The sequence below is a fragment of the Carcharodon carcharias genome, chromosome 8 (genome assembly GCF_017639515.1).
Source record: "Carcharodon carcharias isolate sCarCar2 chromosome 8, sCarCar2.pri, whole genome shotgun sequence".
Lineage (NCBI taxonomy): Eukaryota > Metazoa > Chordata > Chondrichthyes > Lamniformes > Lamnidae > Carcharodon > Carcharodon carcharias.
In genome coordinates this window covers 18,874,389-18,899,961 of record NC_054474.1, presented here as the reverse complement: position 1 = coordinate 18,899,961, position 25,573 = coordinate 18,874,389, and the positions used below count along the sequence as shown (strand labels likewise).

General features: G+C 43.5%; 1 protein-coding gene across 1 annotated transcript in view; it reads right to left on the bottom strand.

Annotated features, from left to right (window-relative positions):
• LOC121281409 overlaps positions 1 to 25,573 on the bottom strand; it is a 45,057-nt gene that overhangs the window by 5,756 nt on the left and 13,728 nt on the right. Inside the window, exons 6-11 of the mRNA XM_041194353.1 lie at positions 14,076 to 14,420; positions 10,926 to 11,198; positions 8,392 to 8,730; positions 8,044 to 8,313; positions 4,807 to 4,911; positions 57 to 155 (exon numbers count right to left, since the gene is read on the bottom strand). Coding sequence (XP_041050287.1) covers positions 57 to 155; positions 4,807 to 4,911; positions 8,044 to 8,313; positions 8,392 to 8,730; positions 10,926 to 11,198; positions 14,076 to 14,420 — 1,431 coding nt within the window. The remainder of the gene's footprint in view (positions 1 to 56; positions 156 to 4,806; positions 4,912 to 8,043; positions 8,314 to 8,391; positions 8,731 to 10,925; positions 11,199 to 14,075; positions 14,421 to 25,573) is intronic.

Here is a 25,573-nt window from a genome sequence, read left to right as displayed (position 1 = left end):
TGCACAAACAGAGCACAGCACTTGTAAAATTCTTACTTTAAGGGTTTAAATGTCACCTTGCTTTTGCTGAATTTCATGAAGACTTGAATAAAGCTGAGATGCATCTTCTGTATTTTCTCCTGGTTGCAGAGCTTTTGTTCTTGGACTTTCCAAACCTGTTCATATAGAGGTCACCTATTAACCCACAGTCAGCTTTCCTTATAAATGTCACACATTCTAATCAATAAACTCGGTTTCAAAATGGACCACGAGACCAGATATGACAAACATTGTGACAGGATATAATAGATATCTCTGCAAATACCAGATCCAGACCTGGTGATACTTGACTTGACACAAGCCCCACTCCAGGACGTGAGCACATAATCCAGGCTAACATGTCAGTGCTTTTCTGAGCAGGTACTGCAATTTCAGAAGTGGATACAATATTAAACTATGACACTGCTCGTTCACTTGGGTTTCTCACTGGTTTCTTACAGTGTCTGAGAGAAGGTTTCTCCATCGAACACAGTAACAACAAACTGACCCGTTGATCATTCAGCACATTTACTGTTCTGCATCTTCATTCAGTCAATGAACTCTCTATGTGCCTTGATAGCAAGGGTAACAACATTTCAAAAGTAATTGATTGGTTGTCAAGTACGATAGGACATCTTGAGGATATAATACAGTCATTATGAACCGTAACCCAGAATCTCAGACTAATAATCCATAAATATCAAGTTGAAATCCCACCAGGTCAGCTTCAGTATTTGAATACAGTTGACCAAATAAATCTGACATAAGGAGCTGTCATCAATAAAAATGACTATGAAGCTAATGGATAAAAAAATCCAAATAGTCCATCCAGTTCACCTTCTACCACCCTGGATGTAGTGTGATACAGCTTTAATGGAGTTATAGACTATGAGAATGGTAGCATAGTGGTGACATGTGGGGTGAGTAATCTAGAAGTGTTGGCTAATGGTCTGGAAACTTGTGTTCAAATCTGTCCATGGCAGCAAGAGGAATTTAAATTTATTGAACAAATCTGGAGTAAAAACCTAGATTCTGTCATAGTGATCATGGAACTAGCAATTGTTGTAAAACCCCTACATGTTCATGAATGTCTTTCAGGAGAGGAAATCTTCTGTCCTTATTCAATCTCCAGGCACACAGCAATGTGGGTGACTCTCATCTGTCCCATGGCCGAGCAAACCACTCATTTGTATCAAACAGTTGCAGGAAAATCAAATAAAGATCAAACCAGTCAGGCCACCCAGCATTGATCTAGGCACCAGAAACGAAAAGCATATCCTGTCCAATTGTCCCTGCAAACTTCACCTCACTAGCATATGGGGATCTCTACCAAGGACCAGTCAAGTAATAGCCTGACATAGTCATACTCGCTGAATCATGTCTTCCAGCCAACATTCCAGATTTTTCCATCACCAAAAGGACAGACCCACCAGAGGTGGTAGCACAGTGGCATTCAGTCAGGAGGGTGTGGCCTAGATACCTCAACTTTGACATCAGACCCATGAAGTTTCATGGTATCAAGTTAAACATAGACAAGGAAATCTCTTACTGGTTACCACATTCGTTCATCTGATGAATCAGTATACCTCCCTATTGAATGCCACTTGTAAGAATCACCGTGGGTGGCAAGAACATGGACTGTACTCTGGATGGGCACTTCAATGTCCGTCACCAAAAATGGTTTGGAAGCTCCACGACTGATCAAATTGGCTGTCTCCTGAAGGAAATATCTGCCAGACTCGATCTGTGACAGGGAGCGAGAGACCCAACAGGATGGAAAAACCTATTGCAGATTCATCTGTCCATGACCATGTTGGTAGGAGTGACCAGCACGCAGTCCTTGTGAAGATGAAATCCCATCTTCACATTGAAGATACCCTCCATTGTGTTATGATGAATGCGATATATTCAGAGTAGATCCAGCAGCTGGAAACAGGACGTCTGTGAGGCACTGTGGGCCATCAGCAGCAAGAGAACTATATCCAACCTCAGTCTGTAACCTCATGGCCCGGCAGATCCCTCACTCTCCCATTACCATCAAACCAGGGGACCAACCGCAGTTCATTGAAGAGTGCAGGAGAGCATGCCTGAAGCAGCACCAGGCATACCTGACAATGTGTTGCCAACCTGGTGAAGCTACAACACTACTGATCAAGCTGGCTACGTGCATGTCAAACAGCGGAAATAGCATGCAGTACACTGAGATAAGCTCTATCATAAGCAATGGATCAGTTCTAATCTCCCCAGTCCTGCCACATGAATGGTGACTGACAATCAGACAATTAACTAAAGGAGAAGGCTCATCAAACATCCCCATCCTCAATAATAGCGAAGACAAGCACATCAATGCAAAGGACAAGGCTGAAGAATTTGCCACCATCTTAACCAGAAGTGCCAAGTGGATGATCCATCTTAGCCTCCTCCTGATACCCCCAACATTACAGATGCCAGTCTTCAGACAACTCAATTGACTTCAAGTGATATCAAGCAATAACTGAACGCACTGGATACAACAAAGTTTATGGGTCCTGACAACATTCAGGTGCAGTACTGAAGATCTGTTCTCTAGAACTAGTCACACCCCAACCCAAGCTTTTGCAGTACAGCTACAATACCCTGCATCTAACCAACAATGTAGAAAATTGCCCAGCTGTGCATTGGCCACAAAAGCAGTACAAACCTAATCCAGAAAATTACCACTCATTAGTTTACTTTCAATCATCTGCAAAGCGATGGAAGGTTTTATTGACAGTGCTATCAGAAACTGGGCTCCAGACCTCAGTATAGAAGCTTAATTGGACCATCCATGTAAATGCTGTGGCAACTAGAACAGGTCAGAGGCTGGGAATTCTGTGGAGAGTAACTCATTTCTTGACTCTCCTAACCTGTCCACCATCTACAAGGCACAAGCCAGGACTGTGATGGGATTCTCCCCACTTGCCTGGATGATTTCAGCTCAGACAACATTCAAGAAGTTTAACACTATCCAAGACAAAGCAGCTCATCAGGTTGGTGCCCCATCTGCCACCTAAATATATACTCCCTCTGCTATTGGTGCACCATGACAACAGAGTCTACCATGTACAAGTTGCACTGCAGCAAATGGCCAAAGTTTCTTTGGCAGTGCCTAACTAAACCTGGGACCTCTGCCAAAGAAGTCAGCAGCAGGTGAATGGAAACACCAACACCTGCAAGTTCTCTTCCAAGGCACACACCATCCTGACTTGGAAATATGTCATCATTTCTTCCCTGTTGCTGGGTCAAAATCTTGCACCTCCCTTGCTAACAGCAGTAGTCATGTACTTGCACCAGTGGGCATCAAAGTTTGAAGATGGCAGCTCACCACCATCTTCTCAAGTGCCATTATGGATGGGCAATAAATGCTGGCCTTGCCAGTGATGCCCACATCCAATGAGTGAATAAGAACAGAGACACAAACACATCTGTTTATTTAATCCCACATCAACAACAGTTTATATTAATTTCGCACCTTGAATATTAATAAAATACTCCACGATGCTTCACAGGAGCATTATAAAATAAAGTATGACACCAAGCTACAGAAGAAGATATTAGGCAGTTTTTATTATAGGCAACAGGGATCTCACCCTCCAGCTGGTGAGCCGGTGAGAGACCCACATTGCCTACTTTTGGGAAGGCCTGGTGAATTAAGTGCCAGCCAGGCACATAACTGTGCAGCGGTGGGCCTTCCCCTGGATCAAGGACCTGAAGTGGAAATCCTGCCTGTCAGTTAATTAGAGACTGGAGGCTTTGCATTGCTCTGCAGTGACACTCTGGGAGGGGTGGCTGCTGCTGGTAATGCACCATCGAAGCCCAGGATTGCACAGGGACCCAGGCACAGAGGGAATCGGGGTGGGAGGGGGGTGTCCTGGGGTGGGGGTTTGCAGTGGAGGATGTTCAGCAGCAAGGGAAGGGTAGGGGTTGGCTCTTAGTGAGTCCCCAATTTCCGGATACCACAGGTTCCTCGAGCAGGCACTCAGTGCCCAATAACGTAAAACCTCCAAGCAACCCCTAAAGGGTTTGGTTTTTGAACTTCCCCCACCTGCATCTGGGTGAATACCATTAATTGCCCACTTAAGGACCTCAAATACCAACAGGGCCGTCCTCGAGCTTTCATATCACAAAATCTTTGGGGGGGGCAGAGGCAGGAAGGTGGTGGGGTCCACTTCCTGCCCTACTAAATGCCCCCCACTGCTATCAAACTTACCTCAGGGGAAAGTATTAAGTTCTGTCCAATTAGTCAGATGACCAAATGCTTGGTCAAAGAGGTCGGTCTTAAGAAGTGTCTTAAAAGAGGAAAGGGACGTAGAGAGACAGTGAGATGTAGGGAGGGAATTCCAGAACTCAGAACAACTGAAGGCACGGCAACCAATGGTGAAGCAATTAGAATTGGGAATGCACAAGAGGCCAGAATTGGAGGAGCACAGAGACCTCAGTGGTCTTGTGTAAGGGGGAGATTATAGAGAGAGGAAGGCCATGGTGATTTGAAAACAAGGGCGAGAATTGTTTAAAATCAACACATTGTTTGACCAGGAGCCAATGTAGGTCAGCAAGCAGAGGGATGATAGGGGGACGGGACTTGCTGCGAGTAATCCGAGTGAATTGCATCTTATTATAAATGATAATTATAAGTACAGCTATAATTAGTTATAACAAATTATAAACAAGGTGTAATTATAATTCTTAATTTCTTGAAACATGTGCCACATTCACATTCACTTGAATGTATGAAAGCTGAAATTGGTTGCAACAATTTTCATATCTTACCTGCAGCTTTGCACTTTAACCTCAGCACCACTGCCAGGATAATGAGAAGGAGAAAAGCCAGGCTCGCAAAAATAACAACACTGGTGTGCTGAAAAGTGTGAGCATCTGTCAGAACAATAAGCACAGATTCCACATTTAGTTTATAGTTTAACTCAGAAGAAACACATTAAGCTCCCCTCATGACCTTCTGCCTGATTTGCACCCAAACATACAAACCAGTAGATCATAGTTTAATCCCTGATACAAGTTACCTGACCTCACTCAGGAATGTTGGAGTGTCACAACTGTCCTCAGTCCCCATCAGTTATTGAACAGAAATTAGAAATCACACAGGGTTCTACTTCCTGGTCTACTTTGAGTTTTGTGCAGATGACTGCTAAGCTCAGGATTTGATTCAGCTGTGAAACCTCATGCGGTACAATAGGTGAATAATGCTCCTTTACAAGGTTATACTTGAATAATGACTATTTGAATGAGAGCTGCATTCAATGGGGTAGATTTTGACTTTGTGCGACAGAAAGAAATGGATCAAAATAAAAATGCAGAGAGTTTAAAATGGGCTGGTGACTCACTATCAACTGTTCACACTATCACAGTTTCAATATCCACTAGAACGAACATGTGAGGGAGAGATGAAAGCGGCAAAAACTTAGAGACAATTAGGACAAAAAATTTGTACCATATCTTCCTGACCATAATATTAAGCAAGACTCAACGGTCCTTGATAATGCTTCCTCAGTAATTGCTCTACAATACATATTAGAGCAGGAAGACGCTGTTATGTGTTTGAGACCATGATGCACCTCTAACATAATATACGATCCAGGTTAATTTTTCAGAGGGAGCTGGGGCAAGTGTGGATGAACATTACCCTGAGATGGTGAAGAGATACAGCAGCAACAACTCACCCATGCACCGCCATCTGGGCAGGTTGGAGGCGACCTTCAGTACAGACCTGGAAATAGTCAATTGTCCACATTGTGTCAGGTGGGAAATGATGTAAAAGGCGGGATAGCAAAAGAAAAGGAACAGATTGTGGTTTGGAAAAAATTATCAAAGTAATCCTCTTGATCAAGATTACTTGTTTAAATAAACATGGCCATACAATGCATGTTTTGATAATTTTTTATTCCAGGGAGTTCCAGGATATTGACACTGCAACAGTGAAGGAACAGCGATATATTTCCAAGTCAGGATGATGAGAGACTTGGAAGGAAAAGCCCAGATGGTGGTGTTCCCATCTATCTGCTGCTCTTGTCCTTCTCAATGGTAGTGGTCGTGGGTTTGGGAAGTCCTGTCGAAGGAGCCTTGGTGAATTCCTGCTGCGCATCTTATAGATGGTACACACTGCTGCCACTGTGCGTCGGTGGTGGAGGGAGTGAATGTTTGTGGATATGGTACCAATCAAGCGGGCTGCTTTGTCCTGGGTGGTTTCAAGCTTCTTGAGTGTTGTGGGAGCTGCGCTCATCCAGGCAAGTGGGGAGTACTCCATCACACTCCTGACTTGTGCCTTGTTGATTGTGAACAGGCTTTGGGGAGTCAGGAGGTGAGTTACTCAACGCATAATTCAAAGCCTCTGACCTGCTTTTGTAGCCACAGTATTTATATGGTTAGTCCAGTTCAGTTTTTGGTCATTGTAACCCCCAGGATGTTGATAGTGGGGGATTCAGTGATTGTGATGCCATTGAACCCCAAGGAGTGATGGTTAGATTCTCTCTTGTTGGAGATGGTCATTGCCTGGCACTTGTGTGGCATGAATGTTACTTGCTACTTGTCTGCCAAAACCTGCATTTTGTCCAGGTCTTGCTGCATTTGGATATGAACTGCTTCAGTATCTGAGTAATCACAAATGGTGCTGAACATCGTGCAATCCTCAGTGAACATCCCCACTTCTAACCTTATGGTGGAAGGAATGTCATTGATGAAGCAGGTGAAGATGGTTGAGCCAAGGACACTACCCTGAGGAACTGCTGCAGTGATGTCCTGGAGCTGAGATGATTGCCCTCCAACAACTAAAACCATCTTCCTTTCTACTAGGTATGACTCCAATCAGTGCAGGATTTTCCCCCTGATTCCTATTGACACCAGACCAATTGATCCTGACCAATCTCACCTAGCCAACCATCCACTTATTTCTTGACCACTCATTCCTCAATCATCCAATCATCTAATTATCTAATCATTCAGGACCAATCGTTTGGAAGTAAATCACTCCTTGGACAATTATCCAAGCATTTCCCTCATTAATCAATGCTTAGCCAACCAGTCAAGCATCAACCTGCCAATCAGTTCTCGACCAATCTTCCTGGCATTCAGCAAACATTCAACTCAACCAATCCCTGCCAATTGCCTCCACTTCTGGAAGTGACATTGGTCAATTCGAAGTCAGATTCAAATGAGTGCTAGAGTCAAGTGCCACATTTTCTATCATTGTCCGACATAAACCATAAGACGTAGGAACAGAAGTAGGCCATGCGGCCCATCGAGTCTGCTCCATCTTTCAATGAGGTCATGGCTGATCTGATATTCCTCAACTCCACTTTCCTGACTTGTACCCATAACCCTTGATTCCCTTACTGATTAAAAATCTGTCTATCTCAGCCTTGAATATACTTAATGACCCAGCCTCTACAGCCCTCTGTGGTAATGAATTCCACAGGTTGACTACCTTTTGAGTGAAGAAATTCCTCCTCATCCCTGTTTTTAATGGGCACCCCCTTACTCTGAGATTATGCCTTCTGGTCCTCAACTCTTCCACAAGGGGAAGTAACCTCCCAGCATCTACCCTGTCAAGCCCCCTAAGAACCATTTGTTTCAATAAATTCACCTCTCATTCTTCTAATCTCCTATCAGTACTGGCCCTACCTGCTCAACCTCTCATAAGAAAATCCCTCCTTACCTGGGATCAATTGAATGAACCTTCTCTGGACTGCCTCCAATGCCAGCAACACTGGATGCAAGGAAATCAGCTAAATTACTGTCAACTAGTGACAGTGGGGGCTTAACATTGAATAGATTCCTCATAGAAGTGTCATGGACATCAAAGCTGTAAAAAATAGTCTCCTTCAGTTTCTCTCCGTTGTGTGGTTTGAGTTTTATTTCTGCAGGTATGTCGTGAACTTTCACTGAAATGGAGTGCAATAGAATATAAAAAATAAAAGGTTTTCATAACAAAAGATCAGCAAGTGACAAGAACCCTTGATGTGGGTTAAAAAGATTATCATCTGAGACACTTACTGTTAACTTTCAGATAATGTGGAATTAAAAGCTTGGGAATGTTTTGATGAAACAAGACACATGTCCAGTTCCTTCTGTCTCGGACGGCATTCTGAATAATCAGCTGTAACAAACCCCGTTCCTGTTTCTGTTTCTTCAATGTTTTCTCTACAACATTTTTGCCATCACTATTGATCCAAACGAGTCTCATTGATTCAGTGACAGCAGAGACAGAGCAGGTCAGGGTAATAGCGTCTCCCTCAGTCACTGCATCAGATGGTTCAGATGTCACTGTGTAAACAAGAAAATCATTCAGATTTTAAACATTGTCTTGATCATTGAAAACAGCAGCAACATTCTGTCTCCTACCTTTAACTGTGATTAGTTTAATGGTCACCATTTTATATTTCCCCAAAAGACATGTGTAAACTCCAGCATCTTCAAACAGAACAGGGACAATCCTCACACTGAAATTCTTGCCATTAAAATTTGTCTTTGTGGGGGCCAGACGATTTCCAAAGTAGGTCCTGTTTAGATCAATGGACTGAGATTTGTAAGTAGAAGATATTTCTTTGTCTTGAATCTGCAAATAACATGATGACCAGGTCCATTTAGTTTTACTGGACTCAGAATGAGCTTCACAAATCAGGTCGAGCTCACTGTGATCTGTGCTTGACCGATAAAGTGTGTATGTCTTATTGTGTAAATCTGTAACAGAAAGACAGGAGACAAGGTGTTAGATTATTATAGCTGCAGAGATACAGATCTTCTGAATTTCCACAGGGACAAACATCACCCTCCTGGCATAAGTCAGCTGGGAGTGCAGCATTGGGACAGTGAAATTGGCTAGAAACTGGATACACTGGCTACTGACCCAGGCTGACTGTTGTTTAAATACTGGGTCGTGGCACAAAATCCATCTGCCCCAAACATGACCCCTCTCAATGTGATGCTGTTTCCCCAAGGTCTGCAGGTAATAACCAACTTGTTAATCAGTCTCATTAATGAAGCACCTATACGTGCTTCATACATATTGTATTAGACAATTCTGATCCCCTTGGGATGTTGTCAGGCGGTCAGACAAAGACAGAGCAAAGACAAGTCCATCAACCACTGCAACGTCAGTCTAGATTGATAGAGAAAGTTGAAAGGGCAAGTTTGTTCTAAGCTCAGAGGTTTAGCATTTTGCAGGGCAGTTAGGAGTTAATTTGTTTAAGTAGTGGACATGTTGGTTTTGAGCCCATTGGCCCAAATCTGCCTTTCTTTGGATCGTTGGAGATGGGACGTACATCAGGAGATGGGCGGCAAGACCCTGTGGAAGTCCTGATGCACAGAGATACATAAGAGTTGCCCAGGAACTTTAAACTTCCGATGGGGCTGATTCCCTGCTGCTGGGACACTCTGCAAATGTCTCCGACCTGAACTTGTGTCAGATACGCGAGACTTACCTGGATGCTTACCCAGAAAATGTTAGTCAATTTAATACTTGATCTAACAGCTGGGTAACTCAGCTGAGCACCACAACCAAGACAACACCTCCACCCAACCATTCTTCCAAACGCCCAAATATCTCCTGACCCTACCCTAGTTCACACCCTCCCCCCCGAACAGACCTGACTAGCAGCTTGACTAGCTCCCTGACCCTATTATCCACATCACCCACTCCCCAACTCATTCATTCATTTTCTCACCCATTCATTGTCCCACACTCATTCATTAAAGGACTTGGACCGTTAAGAAATTACCTGAATACGGCAGCTACTGTCAGAGGAAGGGGGCATGTCCCCTGTGTGAGAAAAATCTATTTCACACAACGAGTTGTTTGGGTCTGGAATACACCACCTGGAACTTTGTGGACGCAGGTTCAATGGAAGCATTCAAGAGGGCATTGGATGATTATTTGAATAGAAACAATGTGCAGGGCTGTAGGGAAAAGGCAGGGTCATAATGCTCATTTGGAGAGCCAGTACAGACACAATGAGCTGAATGACCTCCTTCTGTGCTGTTACAATTCTGTGATCCCAGAATAAGTGGCCAGAAGTGTTTTTTTTATTGGTTCCTGTGATGTGGGTGTCACTAGCTAGGCCAGTAATTATTGCCCTTAGTCAGAAAGCATTTAAAAATCAACCACATTGCTGTGGGTATGGAGTCACATGTAAGCCAGACCAGGTAAGGACAGCAGATTTCCTTGCCCCGAAGGGACATTAGTGAACCAGATGGCTTTTTATGACAATTGGCAATGGTCTTGTGGTTATCATCAAACTTCACTGAATTCAAATTTCAACATCTGCCATGGTGAGAGTCAAACCTGGGTGTCAGGACATTATCCTCAGTCTCTGGCACACCAGTCAACTGACAATACCACTATGCCACCACCTCCCCACAGGGCTGGTCAAACGTTGTGGGCAGCAGCAACACGGACACAAATTACCAATTAGATTAAAGTGGCCTTATTCTTACATCCCTGGGTTATGTGATCATTTATTCAGGTATTACCAGTATGTGAATAACCATAAATGTAAAACACTCTGATCATATTTGTAAGTTCCCAGCTTCACTGAGAAAATGCCTCAGGAAAGACTCTAATCTTTTACCAGTGTGTTGGGTGTCTTTAATTTGTTTGTATTTCTCTATTCCAGTATCAACTGGAATCACATTTGCTTTTTCAATTGAAGTATTTGATTATTTTTGTTTCACTGATGTGAATTAAAATAAACCCACCTGGTTGGTTACATCAATTCTTCATGTCGCCATTTTCTATTTACAACCATGTCAAGAGCAAAAAATAGGAGCACATTCTGCAGCAAAATCCCACAGTGGCGTCAGTGATCACTGTACTTTGTGTGTAATAGTTTTATATCAGTAACTATTTAATACCTACTGCAAGGTAGCTCTGGACTTACCCCAATCCACATCAACACTTGTGTTTCCAGTGAGAACAGTGGAGTTATTTTCCTGCACTTCCCATGTATACAGATTCTGATTTCCTGCTCCAACATGTCTGACTATCAGATAGACAGTGTTATTCAGATGGATCTCATCAGTGTTCTTCCTCCCGTTCTGCTGAGATGAGTCTCTCTGTTTCCAGTGAAGACTGACTGTATCTGAGAGTCTGGAGATGGTACAACTGAGGGTGATGTCACTGCCCATTACAGGCCTCTGGGAATTGATCTCAACTGCAAAAGCAGATATATGAAGCTGATATTTCCCAAAAAGCTTTGGAACCAATGCATTAGAAGTTTTCTTTCACTATGAACACATTTAATCAGACAAATGCCAACAAGTAGTGCTTATTGCTGACAATTAGCATTTCCTGGATAATGTCCACTTGTTTCCTTTGGCACCCTCCTCCCTCCTCTCCTCTTTATGCTTCTCCAGAGACCCAGGGTAATGTTCTGGGGACCCAGGTTTGAATCCCACCATGGCAGATGGTGAAATTTGAATTCAGTAGAAGTCGGATGATGACCACCACCTTCTCAAAGTAATTAGGGATGGCCAATAAAAAGGCTGGGCTAGCCCACATCCCATGAAATAATGAAAGAAAAAGGTAAATATTTGAAAAATCGATGTCATCATATTCGGCCCTCACCACAAACTCTATAAGGTTGTCACCAGTTTCATCCCCCTCCATGGTCCTTGTCTAAATAATTTTATGATTCTAGACAAATACTAATGTTAATAATCAGCACTACTAACCCTTAGTACGTTCACTAGTTGAAAAGCACAAAGTATTTTCAGCCACTTGACATGTTTAGTCAGAGATTCACTTTGGGCTGGGTGATTAATTACTGGGAAAACTGAAGCCGTAGTTTCCAATCCCCACTCCAAACTGTGTTCTCCAGCTACTGACTCCAGTACTCTCCATGGCAGTGGTCTGCGATTAAGCCTTTCTGTTCACAAATTGGTGTCACATTTGACCCCTGGATGAGCTTCAAACCAACATCCATATGCACAGATGAACATATGAATTAGGAGCAGGAGTAGCTCATTCGGCCTCTTGAGCCTGCTCCACCATTCAACACTATCATTGCTGAACTGATTGTGGCGTCAGCACCATTATCCTGCCTATCCCCAATATCCTTTGATTCCCCTGTTAGTCAAGAATCTATCTACCTCTGCCTTCAAGTTTTCAATGACCCTGACTCCAACACTCTCCTGGGAACAGAGTCCCACAGACTCATGATCCTCTGAGAGAAAATGTTTCTCCTCATCTTCGTCTTAAATGGGAAACACCTTGTTTTTAAACTGTGTCGCCTGGTTCTGGTCCCTCCCACAAGTGGAAACATCCCTTCAGCACCCACTCTGTCAAACTGTCTCAAGATCTTTCAAAAAGCTCGTCTCTGATTCTTCCACATTCCAAGATCTCCAGGCCCAATCTGTCCAGTCTCTCCTCATAAGGTAACACCCTCATCCCAGGAATCAATCTAGTGAACAATCCTCTGAACTTCTGCTAATGGAATTATGTCCTTTCTTAAATAAGGAGACCAAAATTCATGCCGTCACTAACACTGCCCACTTCCACTTCTATTTCGCTGCCCAACTTTGCTCAGGTCTCAGTTCAACAACTTCTGAAAACCTTATCCATGCATTTGTTATCTCTAGACTCAATGATTCTAACGCAGTCCTGCCCAGTCTCACACATTCTACCCTTTGTAGAGGTCATTCATGTTCGTATCTTAACTTGTACTAAGTCCCATTCCCTTTCATCCCTGTGCTCACTGATTTACATTGGCTCCCACTCGAGCGTATTTCAAAATTCTCACCCTTATCTCCAACATCCTCCACTGACTCACCTCTCCCAACCTATGGAATCTTCTGTTGTTCCACAATCTTCCAAGATATCTACACTTCATGAATTCTGGTTTCTCGAACATTCCCAATTTTAATCTCTCCAGCATTGATAGCCGTATCTTCAGTTTCCTGGGCTCCCACGTTCTGGAAATGAACTGCCAGCATTATGGGGATAGAGCAAGGGAATGGGACTAAATTGGATTCCTCCATGGAGAGCCGGCAGAGAGTTGATGAATGGAATGGCCACATTCTGTGCCATAAATAACTCTATGGATGTAATTTAGTTTTGCCTACCGGAGCGGATACGATTGCGAGTGGTAGGGAGTCAGGCTGAAATACCTGCATAGGATTCCCAGTTTCAGGAAATCTGTCCCACGTAAAGTTGGAGGTGCGAAGGGTACGATGTGGGATTCCCACTCCCTGACTGCAGTTTGTCAAGTAGAAACATTAATGAGGCTCTTGATACCAATGATCCTAAACCCACTAGAAATCAATGGCAGCTCTCTAATTGGTGAACAAATGCTCATGTTAAAACTAATAATGTCGGGTTTGCGTGTGATCTCATTGTCAGACACTCTATGCCTGATCGAGGGACCTGGCATCATGAAGCAGGGTGGGGGAAGCGGGGGTGGGGTGTGCCAAATGCCACACCTTCTGCTTTTGCCTCTTATCACCCCTGCCTTCAGACAACCTTCACCACACGACCCCCATCCCTCCTCCACTCACGTGTCCAGGGATCCAGTACTAATCTTGAGAAGTCCCAGGAGGCATTACCCTCCAGAGTGCAGTTAGGTTGGGGGTGGTATTTGCATCCCTGCGCTCCTAAATCCAGTGGAAGGCCCAATGATTACCAATTAAGTGCCAAATGGGCACCTACTTGCATCAGTCCTCCCCCACAGGAGTGACACGGGACTCCCACTGGTCCTCCACCTGCAGGGCAGAACCATTCACAAGAACAAAGTCCTGGCCTATGACTCTCAACTCTAAACCTCTTGCTTTCTTCCTTTAAGACACTCCTTAAAACCTGTCTCTTTGAGCAAGGTTTTGATTGTCTGGCCAAATATCACCTTATGTGGCTCAGTGCTCCTGTGAAGCACGCTGTGATGGTTTATGACATTAAAGGTGCTATGTAATTATAGGTTGTTGTTCTTGTGATAGAACTGGAACAAAATGACATGATCCCAACATTGTGTTCAGAATATTATTGGAATTACTCACAGAAAAACACAATTTGAACCCATTCTAGTCCTTGTTCAACTTACCTTTGATCCCAAATACTTCATACTGTTTCAGGATTTTCTTCCTGGGCTGTGACTGGCTCCAGGTGAACATTCCCGCAAGGTTAAACGTGGGGTTTCTGATTCCCAGATTAAGAGTTCCCCAGACCTCATGGATGCCCTGAGAAATGTCTGGTTTATTAATGTACTCATCACTCCATTGTACAGCCCACCGCTGATCATCTTTGTGAAAAGTTCCCAATTGTTTTGTAGTTTGGTTCCCAGAATGTGGTCCCCATTCCCAGACAATGGAGCCATTTCCAGGATTGTCTGGTCCTTTCAATACAAAGAAACCTTCCTCATGGAAAAAATAAATATCATTCTGACTTCCTGCAAGGAAAGGGAATAAATATTTCAAAATCAGAAAGCAAATTTTACTTCCAATTTGTGTAACTGTTAATCCTGTAGACAATTTGTTTTCAATAAGTTGTTATTTATGATTCAGCTCAGATGTGATATAACACATACACACCAGGATAATGTGCTGTGTAGCTGAAAGCATGAAGGTTGTTGTTCCAAAGAAACAGTTATTATAATGGATTGTGGTTTCTCAGACTTGCTCCCAGTCATCAACCCTTTAAACAAAAGAAACACTCACATTTCCATAGCAATTTGAATGAAAAAAATTCCAAGACACTTACAAAGAGTGGAAAAAGATATAACAGGATTAAAAGAGAAAAATCTCAGCAACACCTTGCACTTATGCAGGACCATAAACATGTCAACATGCCCTAAAGTGCTTCACAGGAGTGGTATCAAACAATATTTGAAACTGAGTGACATGAAGAGATATCAGGGCAGATGGCCAAAAACTTAGACAAAGAGAGAGATTTTATAGAGCGTCTTAAAAGAAGGAAGTGGGTAAAGAGGCAGTGGTGTTGGGAGAGGGTTCCAGAACATGGGTCCTCAGAAGCTGAAGAAACGTCCACCAATGATGAAGCAGTTAAAATTGGTCTCTCCATTTCTGAAGAAGCCTCATATCAGTCTCAAAATGTTAACTCTGTTTCTCTCTCCACAGAAGCTGCTAGAAGTGCTGGGATTTTACAGCTCTTTCTGTTTTTATCTCATTTAAAATCGGGGATGCTCAAGAAGCCAGAATCAGATGAGCACTCAGGCAGTTGTGGGGCTCGAGGGGATTAATTAGATGGGTGTGGTGGGGTGGCAAGGGATGGGGGAGCCGCTGAAGTGAATTATAATTCTAGCCCTTTATGTAACCATTTCAGATCAGGTGTACTCCCTAGATAAACACTCTCACTCAAAGTAGGGTAAGACAGGCCAAACAGAGGCTTAAATAGGTCTGTAAAACGGATTTAACTCTCCCTGATGGAATGGAAACACCAGAGAATATTACCATCCTCCATATAACCATTTAAACAAGTTTTAGCTAGAATATAATAACTCAGGTATTATAAGGATCTGGGCATCCCCCCTCAATCTCTCCACTGAAGTGTATATGGAGAAAGCTTTCTGAGTTTGGACACAGAAGACTTTGTGAGACAGTATATTTTCTAAATGATATAAAAGTTAATAAAAGAACAGAACATGCAATTCATGTTGAATGGCTATTCAATCACAACATTACTCGTTCTAGGACAGCTAATATAATCCCATTCCTAATATAGAGAATCCAAGACTTGTTAATGCTTCAGAGAGATATTTAAGATATCCATCCATATTTGAAGTAGTATTTAACTTAAATCCCTGAGTAGAAAGCTATTGAGTCTAGCAAGATGCCTCTATCCCAATTAAGGGGAGATCTATCATCACTACATTGCAACAGCTACCTTTACCTTGAGAGAAGCTGGGGTGCATCCAATAAATTTTAAATTCTTCAGCGTTGTTCCAATATTTATACCATAAAAGAACTAAACCAACAGGAAGCACGTTGAGCACTCATTCTGGACAGCATCCTTTGTATTTCATCAACATCCTTCAATCAAAAAGGATGCGGAGAATTGCAGACAGTGGTGACTTCCTTGTGACACCCAGTTTCCAGGATTCAGTTAATGAGTTGACATTCATTGTTACTTTAACTTTAGAGAAACGCATCTCAGATTCTTAGACTTATTTCCCTCAGCCGTCTGCTGGTATATCAGCCAGAGAGACACTTAAAGTTCTCCATTCAACTTACAGCATAATGACCAATTGAAATTAAACTTTTCCTTTCTCTGTCTGTGTGGGAGGGCCTCCATCTCTGGACAACTGTTGCTAGGCAACGGCACAGTTTTTTTCTCCACTCTTGTTGCATTTTACTCTCCTTCACAAGTCATAAAAATCTCACTAGAAATTTAGGTATATAAACAGAGCTTTAGACCTGCTGTCTCCACTGAAAAATGAAACTTGATCCCAGGTTTTGCCTTTTAACCCACAAATAGAGGTATAGCTTGAACATTAAAGCTAAAACTCAAAGTTAAAGGTAGACGTTATTCTTAATACACTTAATTACAAGCATAACTTACTTAATTTATGTATATTTCCGAACAATGTGCAATCATCAGCGAACAATGTGCAGCACCATTCACGATTCCTTAGACACTGAAGAAGTCCATGTCGAAATGCAGCAAGATCTGGATAATATCTGGATAATAATCTGGACAAGTGGCAAGTAACATTCACGCCACACACGTGGCAGGCAGTGACCATCTCAAACAAGAGAGAATCCAACCATCATCCCTTGACATTCAATGGAATTACCATTGCTGAATTCCCCACTATCAACATCCTGACGGTTACCATTGACCAAAAATTGAACTGGAATGGCCATATAAATACTGTGGCTACAAGAGCAGGTCGGAGGCTAGGAATCCTGTGGTGAGTAACTCACCTCATGACACCCAAAGCCTGTCTACCACCTACAAAGCACAAGTCAGGAGTGTGATGGAATACTCCCCACTTGCCTGGATGAGTGCAGCTCCAACATGCAAGAAGCTTGACACCATCCAGGAAAAAGCAGTCCGCTTGATTGACACCCCTTCCACAAGCATTCACTCCACCACCAACGAACAGTGGCCGCAGTGGGTATCATCTGGAAGATGCACTCCAGGAACTCACCAAGGCTCCTTCGGCAGCACCTTCCAAACCCATGACCACTACCATCTAGAAGGATAAGGGCAGCAGATATGTAGGAACGCCAACATCTGGAAGTTCTCCTCCAAGCCACTTACCATCCTGACTTGGAAATATGTTGCCGTTCCTACACTATCGCTGAGTCAAAATCCTGGAACTCCCTCCCTAATAGCACTGTGGTTGTACCTACACCAGAGGGACTACAGTGGTTCAAGAAGGCAGCTGGCCACCACCTTCTCAAGGGCATTTAGGGATGGGCATTAAATGCTGGCTCAGCCAGTGACACCCACATCCCGCAAATGAATTTTAAAAAAGCGGATGAGCTGAGGGGACAAATAGATACATGGCCACGTGATATCATTGCTATAATGGAAACTTGGTTTTACAAGGAGCAAAAATGGCAGCTCAACATCGCTGGATATAGGGTTTTCAGGCAGGATAGAAATGGACCAAAAAAAGGCCACACAGCATTATTGGTTAAAGAATCAGCTGTGAGAGGGATGATATACTAAATCAGTCTTTTCCAACATACGCTCCACAGACCACATGTGGCCCGTGAAGCCCCTCTATGTGGGCCCTGGAGCCAGCTTTCAAAATGCCTGTCAAACAGGCAAGATTGAATGAAGGTTTCTGCATGGAGCTGTCCTCCAATCATAGGCTGTTTTTTTCTCCCGCAAAAAGCAGCATCGGTGAGTTCGGGTGTCATGATAGTGAAGGAAAGAAACAGAATTGTGTCAGGAAATATTGGACTTTAAATATAAGACCTGAGTTCTTAAAATGCACACAAGCCCAAACAGATTTGTGAATTCACTTCCCACTTGGAATATGCAAAGAAGAGGTTAAAAGTGAACCGAAAAGCTGCTTCGGTGTCTGTTGGTGGGTGCTCTGAGAGAGAGCAAGTGCTGGAAGTTTGACTCAGGAGTAACAGCCACACACAGTACCCCTGCAAATCGCTATTTTGCAGTTATCCCAATCCCTCTGTCTACCGAATCCGACACAACTGGAAAATCGAAAACATTTATTCATCGACCAAAGTCAACTCCACTGAAGCCTCACTATTCACCTACTGGAGTCAACTCTACTGAAGCCTCGATATTCACCTACTGGAGTCAACTCTACTGGAGCCTCACTATTCACCTACTGGAGTCAACTCTACTGAAGTCTTGCTATTCACCTACTGGAGTCAACTCCACTGAAGCCTCACTATTCACCGACTGGAGTCAACTCTGCTGAAACCTCGCTATTCACCTACTGGAGTCAACTCTACTGAAGCCTCGATATTCACCTACTGGAGTCAACTCTACTGAAGCCTCACTATTCACCTAATGGAGTCAATTCTACTGAAGCCTCGCTATTCACCTACCGGAGTCAACTCCACTGAAGCTTCGCTATTCATCTACTGGAGTCAACTCTATTGAAGTCTCGCTATTCACCTACTGGAGTCAACTCTACTGAAGCCTCTCTATTCACCTACTGGAGTCAACTCCACTGAAGCCTCGCTATTCACCTACTGGAGTCAACTCCACTGAAGCTTCGCTATTCACCTACTGGAGTCAACTCTACTGAAGCCTCACTATTCACCTACTGGAGTCAACACTACTGAAGCCTCACTATTCACCTAGTGGAGTCAACTCCACTGAAGCCTCACTATTCACCTAGTGGAGTCAACTCTACTGAAGTCTCGCTATTCACCTACTGGAGTCAACTCTACTGAAGCCTCACTATTCACCTAATGGAGTCAATTCTACTGAAGTCTCGCTATTCACCTACTGGAGTCAACTCCACTGAAGCCTCGCTATTCACCTACTGGAGTCAACTCCACTGAAGCTTCGCTATTCACCTACTGGAGTCAACACTACTGAAGCCTCACTATTCACCTAGTGGAGTCAACTCCACTGAAGCCTCACTATTCACCTACTGGAGTCAACTCTACTGAAGTCTCGCTATTCACCTACTGGAGTCAACTCTACTGAAGCCCTACTATTCACCTAATGGAGTCAATTCTACTGAAGTCTCGCTATTCACCTATTGGAGTCAACTCCACTGAAGCCTCGGTATTCAGCTAATGGAGTCAACTCTACTGAAGCCTCACTATTCACCTACTGGAGTCAACTCCACTGAAGTTTCGCTATTCACCTACCAGAGTCAACTCTACTGAAGTCTTGCAATTCACCTACTGGAGTCAACTCCACTGAAGCCTCACTATTCAGCTAATGGAGTCAACTCTACTGAAGCCTCACTATTCACCTACTGGAGTCATCACTACTGAAGCCTCACTATTCACCTAGTGGAGTCAACTCCACTGAAGCCTCACTATTCACCTACTGGAGTCAACTCTACTGAAGTCTCGCTAGTCACCTACTGGAGTCAACTCTACTGAAGCCTCACTATTCACCTAATGGAGTCAATTCTACTGAAGTCTCGCTATTCACCTACTGGAGTCAACTCCACTGAAGCCTCGGTATTCAGCTAATGGAGTCAACTCTACTGAAGCCTCACTATTCACCTACTGGAGTCAACTCTACTGAAGTCTTGCTATTCACCTACTGGAGTCAACTCCACTGAAGCCTCGCTATTCACCTACTGGAGTCAACTCCACTGAAGCCTTGCTATTCACCTACTGGTGTCAACGCTACTGGAGCCTCAAATCCGACTATTTGTCTACCAGAGTTAATTCTGCTGGAATCTCAAACCGCAACAGCCACAACGCTAAATCACCTACTCCCCACAAGTCAAGAACTGTTCCATAAATCTTTATATCTTCACTTACTTCAAGCTAAATTTTTACTTTTAATTTGTATGACCGTATTTTATCCTTTCTTGCCTTTAGTAGTTAATGAACTTACACTTAACTTTAACTCAGGAAAGTTTGATCAAATTGGCTCCTTCAAAACCAGCATGATGGGGTCTGGGGAGAAAGTATCCACAGAAGAGATCCTTTTTAGATTAAATCTTGTGGCAACCAACAGAAAGGGGGGTGCTGAATATAGACAGTGACGTCACCTGGAGCATAACAATTTGGGGGTGTCCCAACCAGAAGTTGACAAATTGAGGGGTCTCGCCTGGATCAACAACTTTGGGGAACCTCACCTTGGGGTGGATCATAACAGGAGCCTGGGGAAGCTGAGGAGCAGGAAAGCAAGGGCCAGGGAGCCGGGTAGTGGGACAACGAGGTCCAGGTATCTGAGGCACGGGGCCGTGAGGTCTGGGCAGCCCAGGAGCGGGAAGGTGAGACCCATGCAGCTATTAAGCGGGGGCAGGAAGGACCGGGCAATCGGGGAGCTGTGGAGTGCGTAGTTGAAGGGGGAGAGACAATGTGTAAGGGGCAAATAGTGTGTGAGGCAGGTGAGAGAGAGTGAGAGAGAGCGCAGAGAGAGAATGTGAGAGAGGGCAGGGAGGGCGTATGTGAGGGAGATAGCGTGACGGAATGTGTGTGCGACGGCAGAGTGCGTCCATAGGTTGGTCTACTGCCAGTATCAAGGTTCCCATCCACGTTCACCCACACACAACATCATGCACTCTCATCGGCTCTCACAGTGGGTGAGTGTGAGTCAGTGAGCACCCAGAGACTGGGAGTGAGCTGGACACACACACTCTCATGCTATTACACTCATTTATTTATTACTCATGTTGGTAATACTCATTTATTTATTAATCATTGCCTTTTGCTCAGCGAGTTGTTTCTTTTCATACTTCAGCATTTTGTTTTAATTGATGTTTAATGTTGTGCCGAACATTATCTTTCTGAAATTTGCTCATCAGTCCCTTGAGTGAGAAAAATTTGAAATGTATCCGCCCACACGAAAAGATTGGACAAGCCTGTTCGAAATAAATCATCATTTGAGGCCACATGGGTTGAAATCAGCCACACTGCTAGGAGTGTACTATGGAGCCCCAAAACGTGAGAGGGAGATGGAAGAGCTTTTATGTAGACAAATCTCTGAGTGCAAAAACAATAGGGCAAGAAAAGTTGGGAACTTCAACTACCCTAACATCAACTGAGATATGAAAAGGGTAATGGGCACAGAGGGCACAAAATTCTTGAACTGTACTCAAGAGAACATTTTTAGCCAGCACGTAACAAGCCCAACAAGAGGTAGTACAATTCCAGATTTAGTCTTAGGAAATGGAGCTGAGTGGATGAAGTAGCGGTGAATGACCATTTTGGAGATAGTGACCATAATACAGCTAGATTTAGCATAATTATGGAAAAGAGTAAAGATAGAACAGGAGTGAAAGTTCTAATTTGAGGAAAAACAAATTTTATGAAGCTAAGAGGTGATCTGGCGAAAGTGGACTGGATATAGCTACTTGAGGGCAAATCAGTGACAGACCAGTGGGAGACATTTGTGGTAATCTGAGGTGCAATATACCTTTAAGAGAATGTGATCAAATTAACAACATGACTGGATTACCTCATTGCTGTGTAGCGCGGGCTACAATGTTAATCAGTAGTTTAGAATAGGGTTTGGTTGGAGAACCACACATTATGTTAGTGCTCTGTTACTTGTGTTAATAAACAGCATGTGCTTCATCTTACATTGGTCCCTGCGTCTGTAGTATCTTGTTCACCAACTCACACACCAGTCGATTGTCATGCTACCATGCTCGCTGAGAAGGAACATAACAACTAGTGATGAGGCAAAACATGACCGGTCAATTATACCAAAGAAAGCCACGAAAATTAAACAGAAGTGAATCAGCCTTACCTTGCAAGGTGATTGTATATACAGACTTCACCATATTTGTAAAAGTTATCTCCGTCAAGTATGCCACAGTTTGGCCATTTTGAACCGTTTGATTAGACCACCAATGACAGGCCACATTATATTGAATGCCCTGCATTCTTCTTTTTTGCCAATGATATATTGGGGGAGGAGAAGAGGCGGGCGACCCTCTAGTTGACATGTGGCAGTAAAACAAATGACCTAATTCATAGTCTAACGGCCCTCAATGCCTCAGATTCCAAGAGCTTTGATGAGTTGGTAAATCTTGTGAAAAGCCACTTTCAACTGAAACCCTTGGTAATAACGCAGTGTTTTAAATTTAATTCAAGGTGTCGCACCCCTGGAGAGACAGTCGCTTGCTATATAGCAGCCTTAAAACAACTGACAGAGCACTGTGAATTGAGGATGTTGATTAACAACATGTTAAGAGACTGATTAGTATGTGACATTATTGAAATCACCATTCAAAAAAGGTTGTTGGTGTCACAAACAAATTGAGACTTCAGCAAGGCTCTGGAGTTGGAGTTTGTAATTGAGAGCATAGTCAGGGATTCAGAAGCAATCAAGGGCACAGAAAATGGGCTGTCATTCACACCGGGAGGAAAGCACCAGTCAGAAAAGGTGGGGATGCGCTGGGCTGTGTAGAAAGGTGGGAAACAGCCACCATTAACAGACTAGCAAAAAGCAATACTTTAACAGAGACAACCTACAATAGTAACAGGCAGAAATGGAACCAGACAGCCTGCAAGCAAATGACAATTTAAAAGAATCGAGTGTGTCTACTGCCATCATAATGGACACATTATGTGATATTATAAAGATAGATTAAGACAAAACTTTAAGCAGAAAGGTACTAATCGTGAAATCCTGTTAATAGAGGGACCAGAAGAAACAGAGTCAGGTATTTAATCACTACACAACTTAAAAATGGGTAAAACAGGGTCAATCTACATAAAAGTGGAAGTCAACGGGTAACCTATCCGAATGGAGGTGGATACAGGGGCATCCACAACAGTTATAGGGGAACATACACCCAAATATCTGAATGGAGGAGACCACTCCACTAAATCTGGAACATTCAGATGCTAAATTAAAGACGTATACTGGTGAAGACATATGAGTAAGAGGTATATGTGAGTTTCCATTACAGTATGGAAGTTAGTCTGTTAATTTACCACTAATAGCAATAGCAGGGACGGTCCAAGTCCAGTTGATTGGAACTGGCTTAAGAAAATAAAGTTGGACCCGACCAAGATTTTTCAACTCAGAATGGAAGACTTGCAAGAATTGTTCCAGCAACATGCTTCTGTTTTCATGGAAGAGATTGGGAAGATTCTGGGGCTGGAAGCTAAATCGACAAGGATCCTGGGGCCACTCCCAGATTCTTGAAGGCGAGGCCAGTCCCCTATACATTACGAGAAAAAGGTGATGTCGAATTAGACAGGCTGGAAAGGATGGGAGTCCAACAACCTGTACAATTTTCCGAATGGGCAGCTCCCATAGTTCCAGTACTGAAGCCTGACCAGAGTGTGTGAATATGCGGGGACGATAAGTTGACCATTAACAAAAATGACCAGACTTGACAGGCATCCTATACTGAAAACTGATAAATTTTATTCCAAGCTGACGGGGGAAGCCGCATGTACAAACTCAACATGAGCCTCGCTCGCCAGCAAGTCGAGCTAGAAAAGCCTCTTGGGATTTTGTGACTATCAACACACAGGTGGTTATACCAACAGCCGGAGTCTCGTCGGCTTGTGCCATTTTCCAACGGACAATGGAAAATTTACTACAAGGTTTGCCCCATGTTGTGCTTTATCTCGATGATGTCCTAGTACCAGGATTAACTGATGAGGAACACCTGGCTAACATGGCAGAGGTATTGAAGTGTTTCTCACAAGCCGGGGTACATTTGAAAAGAGAAAGATGTATTTTCCAAGCAAAAAAAGTGCTTTCCCTGGGCAGGGCCTTCGCCCAGTAGGAGACCAGGTGAGAGCTACTCGGGAGGCGCCAGCACCAAAAAACACCATAGAACTCGAGTTCTGCTTGGAAATGATTATCTATTGTGGCCGTTTTCTCCCGGATTTGTCAACAGTTCTGGCTCCACTATATAGTTTACTCAAGAAAAACCACAGGTGGACTTGGCAAGCTCAACAACGACAGGCATTTACGACAGTAAAGTAGTGACTACATTCATCGGCCCTGATGGTACATTTCAACCAAAGAAAAGAAATAATTTTCACCTAAAACACATCCTCTTGCAGAATAGGGACATCACTCTCCCACCAGATGGTGGATGGCTCCGAACGGCCCATTGGTTATGTCTCAAATTTGGCTCAGCATTGGAGAATGAAGATACTCACAATTTGAGAAAAAGGGCTTATCCATCATATTTGGCATTAAGATGTTCCACCAATGCATCCTCGGTTGTCACTTCACCATTGTATCTGATCACAAGCCATTACTAGGCTTGTTCGGGGAAGATAAGGCAGTACCCTCAATTGCTTCTGCACACATCCAAAGGTGGGCACTGATCCTAGCTGCTTACAAATATACTTTTATCCACCGGCCGGGAAGCCAGATTGCAAATGCCAACTCACTGAGCTGATTACCTCTAAAAGACAGCAATGTGAATGTCCCAATTCCTCAAGAGATTGTCTTCTTATTAAACTTTCTGGATTCGTCACCAGTACATGCCAAATAAATAAGAGAGTGGACAGACCGTGATCCAGTTTTGTCTCATGTAAGGGAACAAGTCTTACAGGGATGGTCTAACGATCCAAAGTCTGATGAACTGACAGGCTGTCCCTGACTTCCCTTGTCAGCCATGGTTGCCTCGTCCTCCCTTTAGTATGCTTCTTCTTCCTACGGATGAATTTTTGCTGTGTCTCCCAAATTACTCCCAGAAACTCCTGCCATTGCTGTTCCACTGTCTTTCCTGCTAGGCTCATCTCCCAGTCAATTCTGGCTAGCTTCTCCCTCATGCCTCTTCAGTTGCCTTTATTCAACTTTAATACCATTACATCTGATTCCAGCTTTTTCCTCTCAAATTGCAGGATAAGTTCTATCATATTATGGTCACTTCCTCCTAAGGGTTCCTTCACCTTAAGCTCCCTTATCAAATCTGCCTCATTACACATCACTAAATCTAGAATTGCCTGTTCCCTAGTGGGCTCCATCACAAGCTGCTCCAGAAAGCCATCTCGTAGACATTCCACAAATTCCTTTTCTTGCATGAGCTTTTTCTTCACCCCTTGTAACTGCTTTAAACTCTGGCAGACCGCCTGTGTGGCGCTGCATAGGCTTGGCTAAGCTGGTAACTCTTGCTTCACAATGGAAAGGTCGCGGGGTTTGAGTCTCTCATCAGTGTTCAAGCTCAAGATCTAGGCTGACTCCAATGTTGGAGGTATTATCCTTCGTTTCAATTGCTAAACTGAGACCCCGGTCTGCCAATAGAAGTGAATGTGAAAGATTCCAAGGTGGTATTTGAAAAGGGTCAACCTAGTGACCAATATTCAGCCCTTGTCCACTGGTACTGAAACACCCTCTTAACTGCACCTTACCAGTTTCTCATTCACTTAGTGAACTATTGAATGATAAAATATTGTATAAACACAAGTATTATTTCACATTATAGAGATTGCTGTTGCTTGGATTATGGGTAGTGACCAATTAGATATGTTCTGGTTT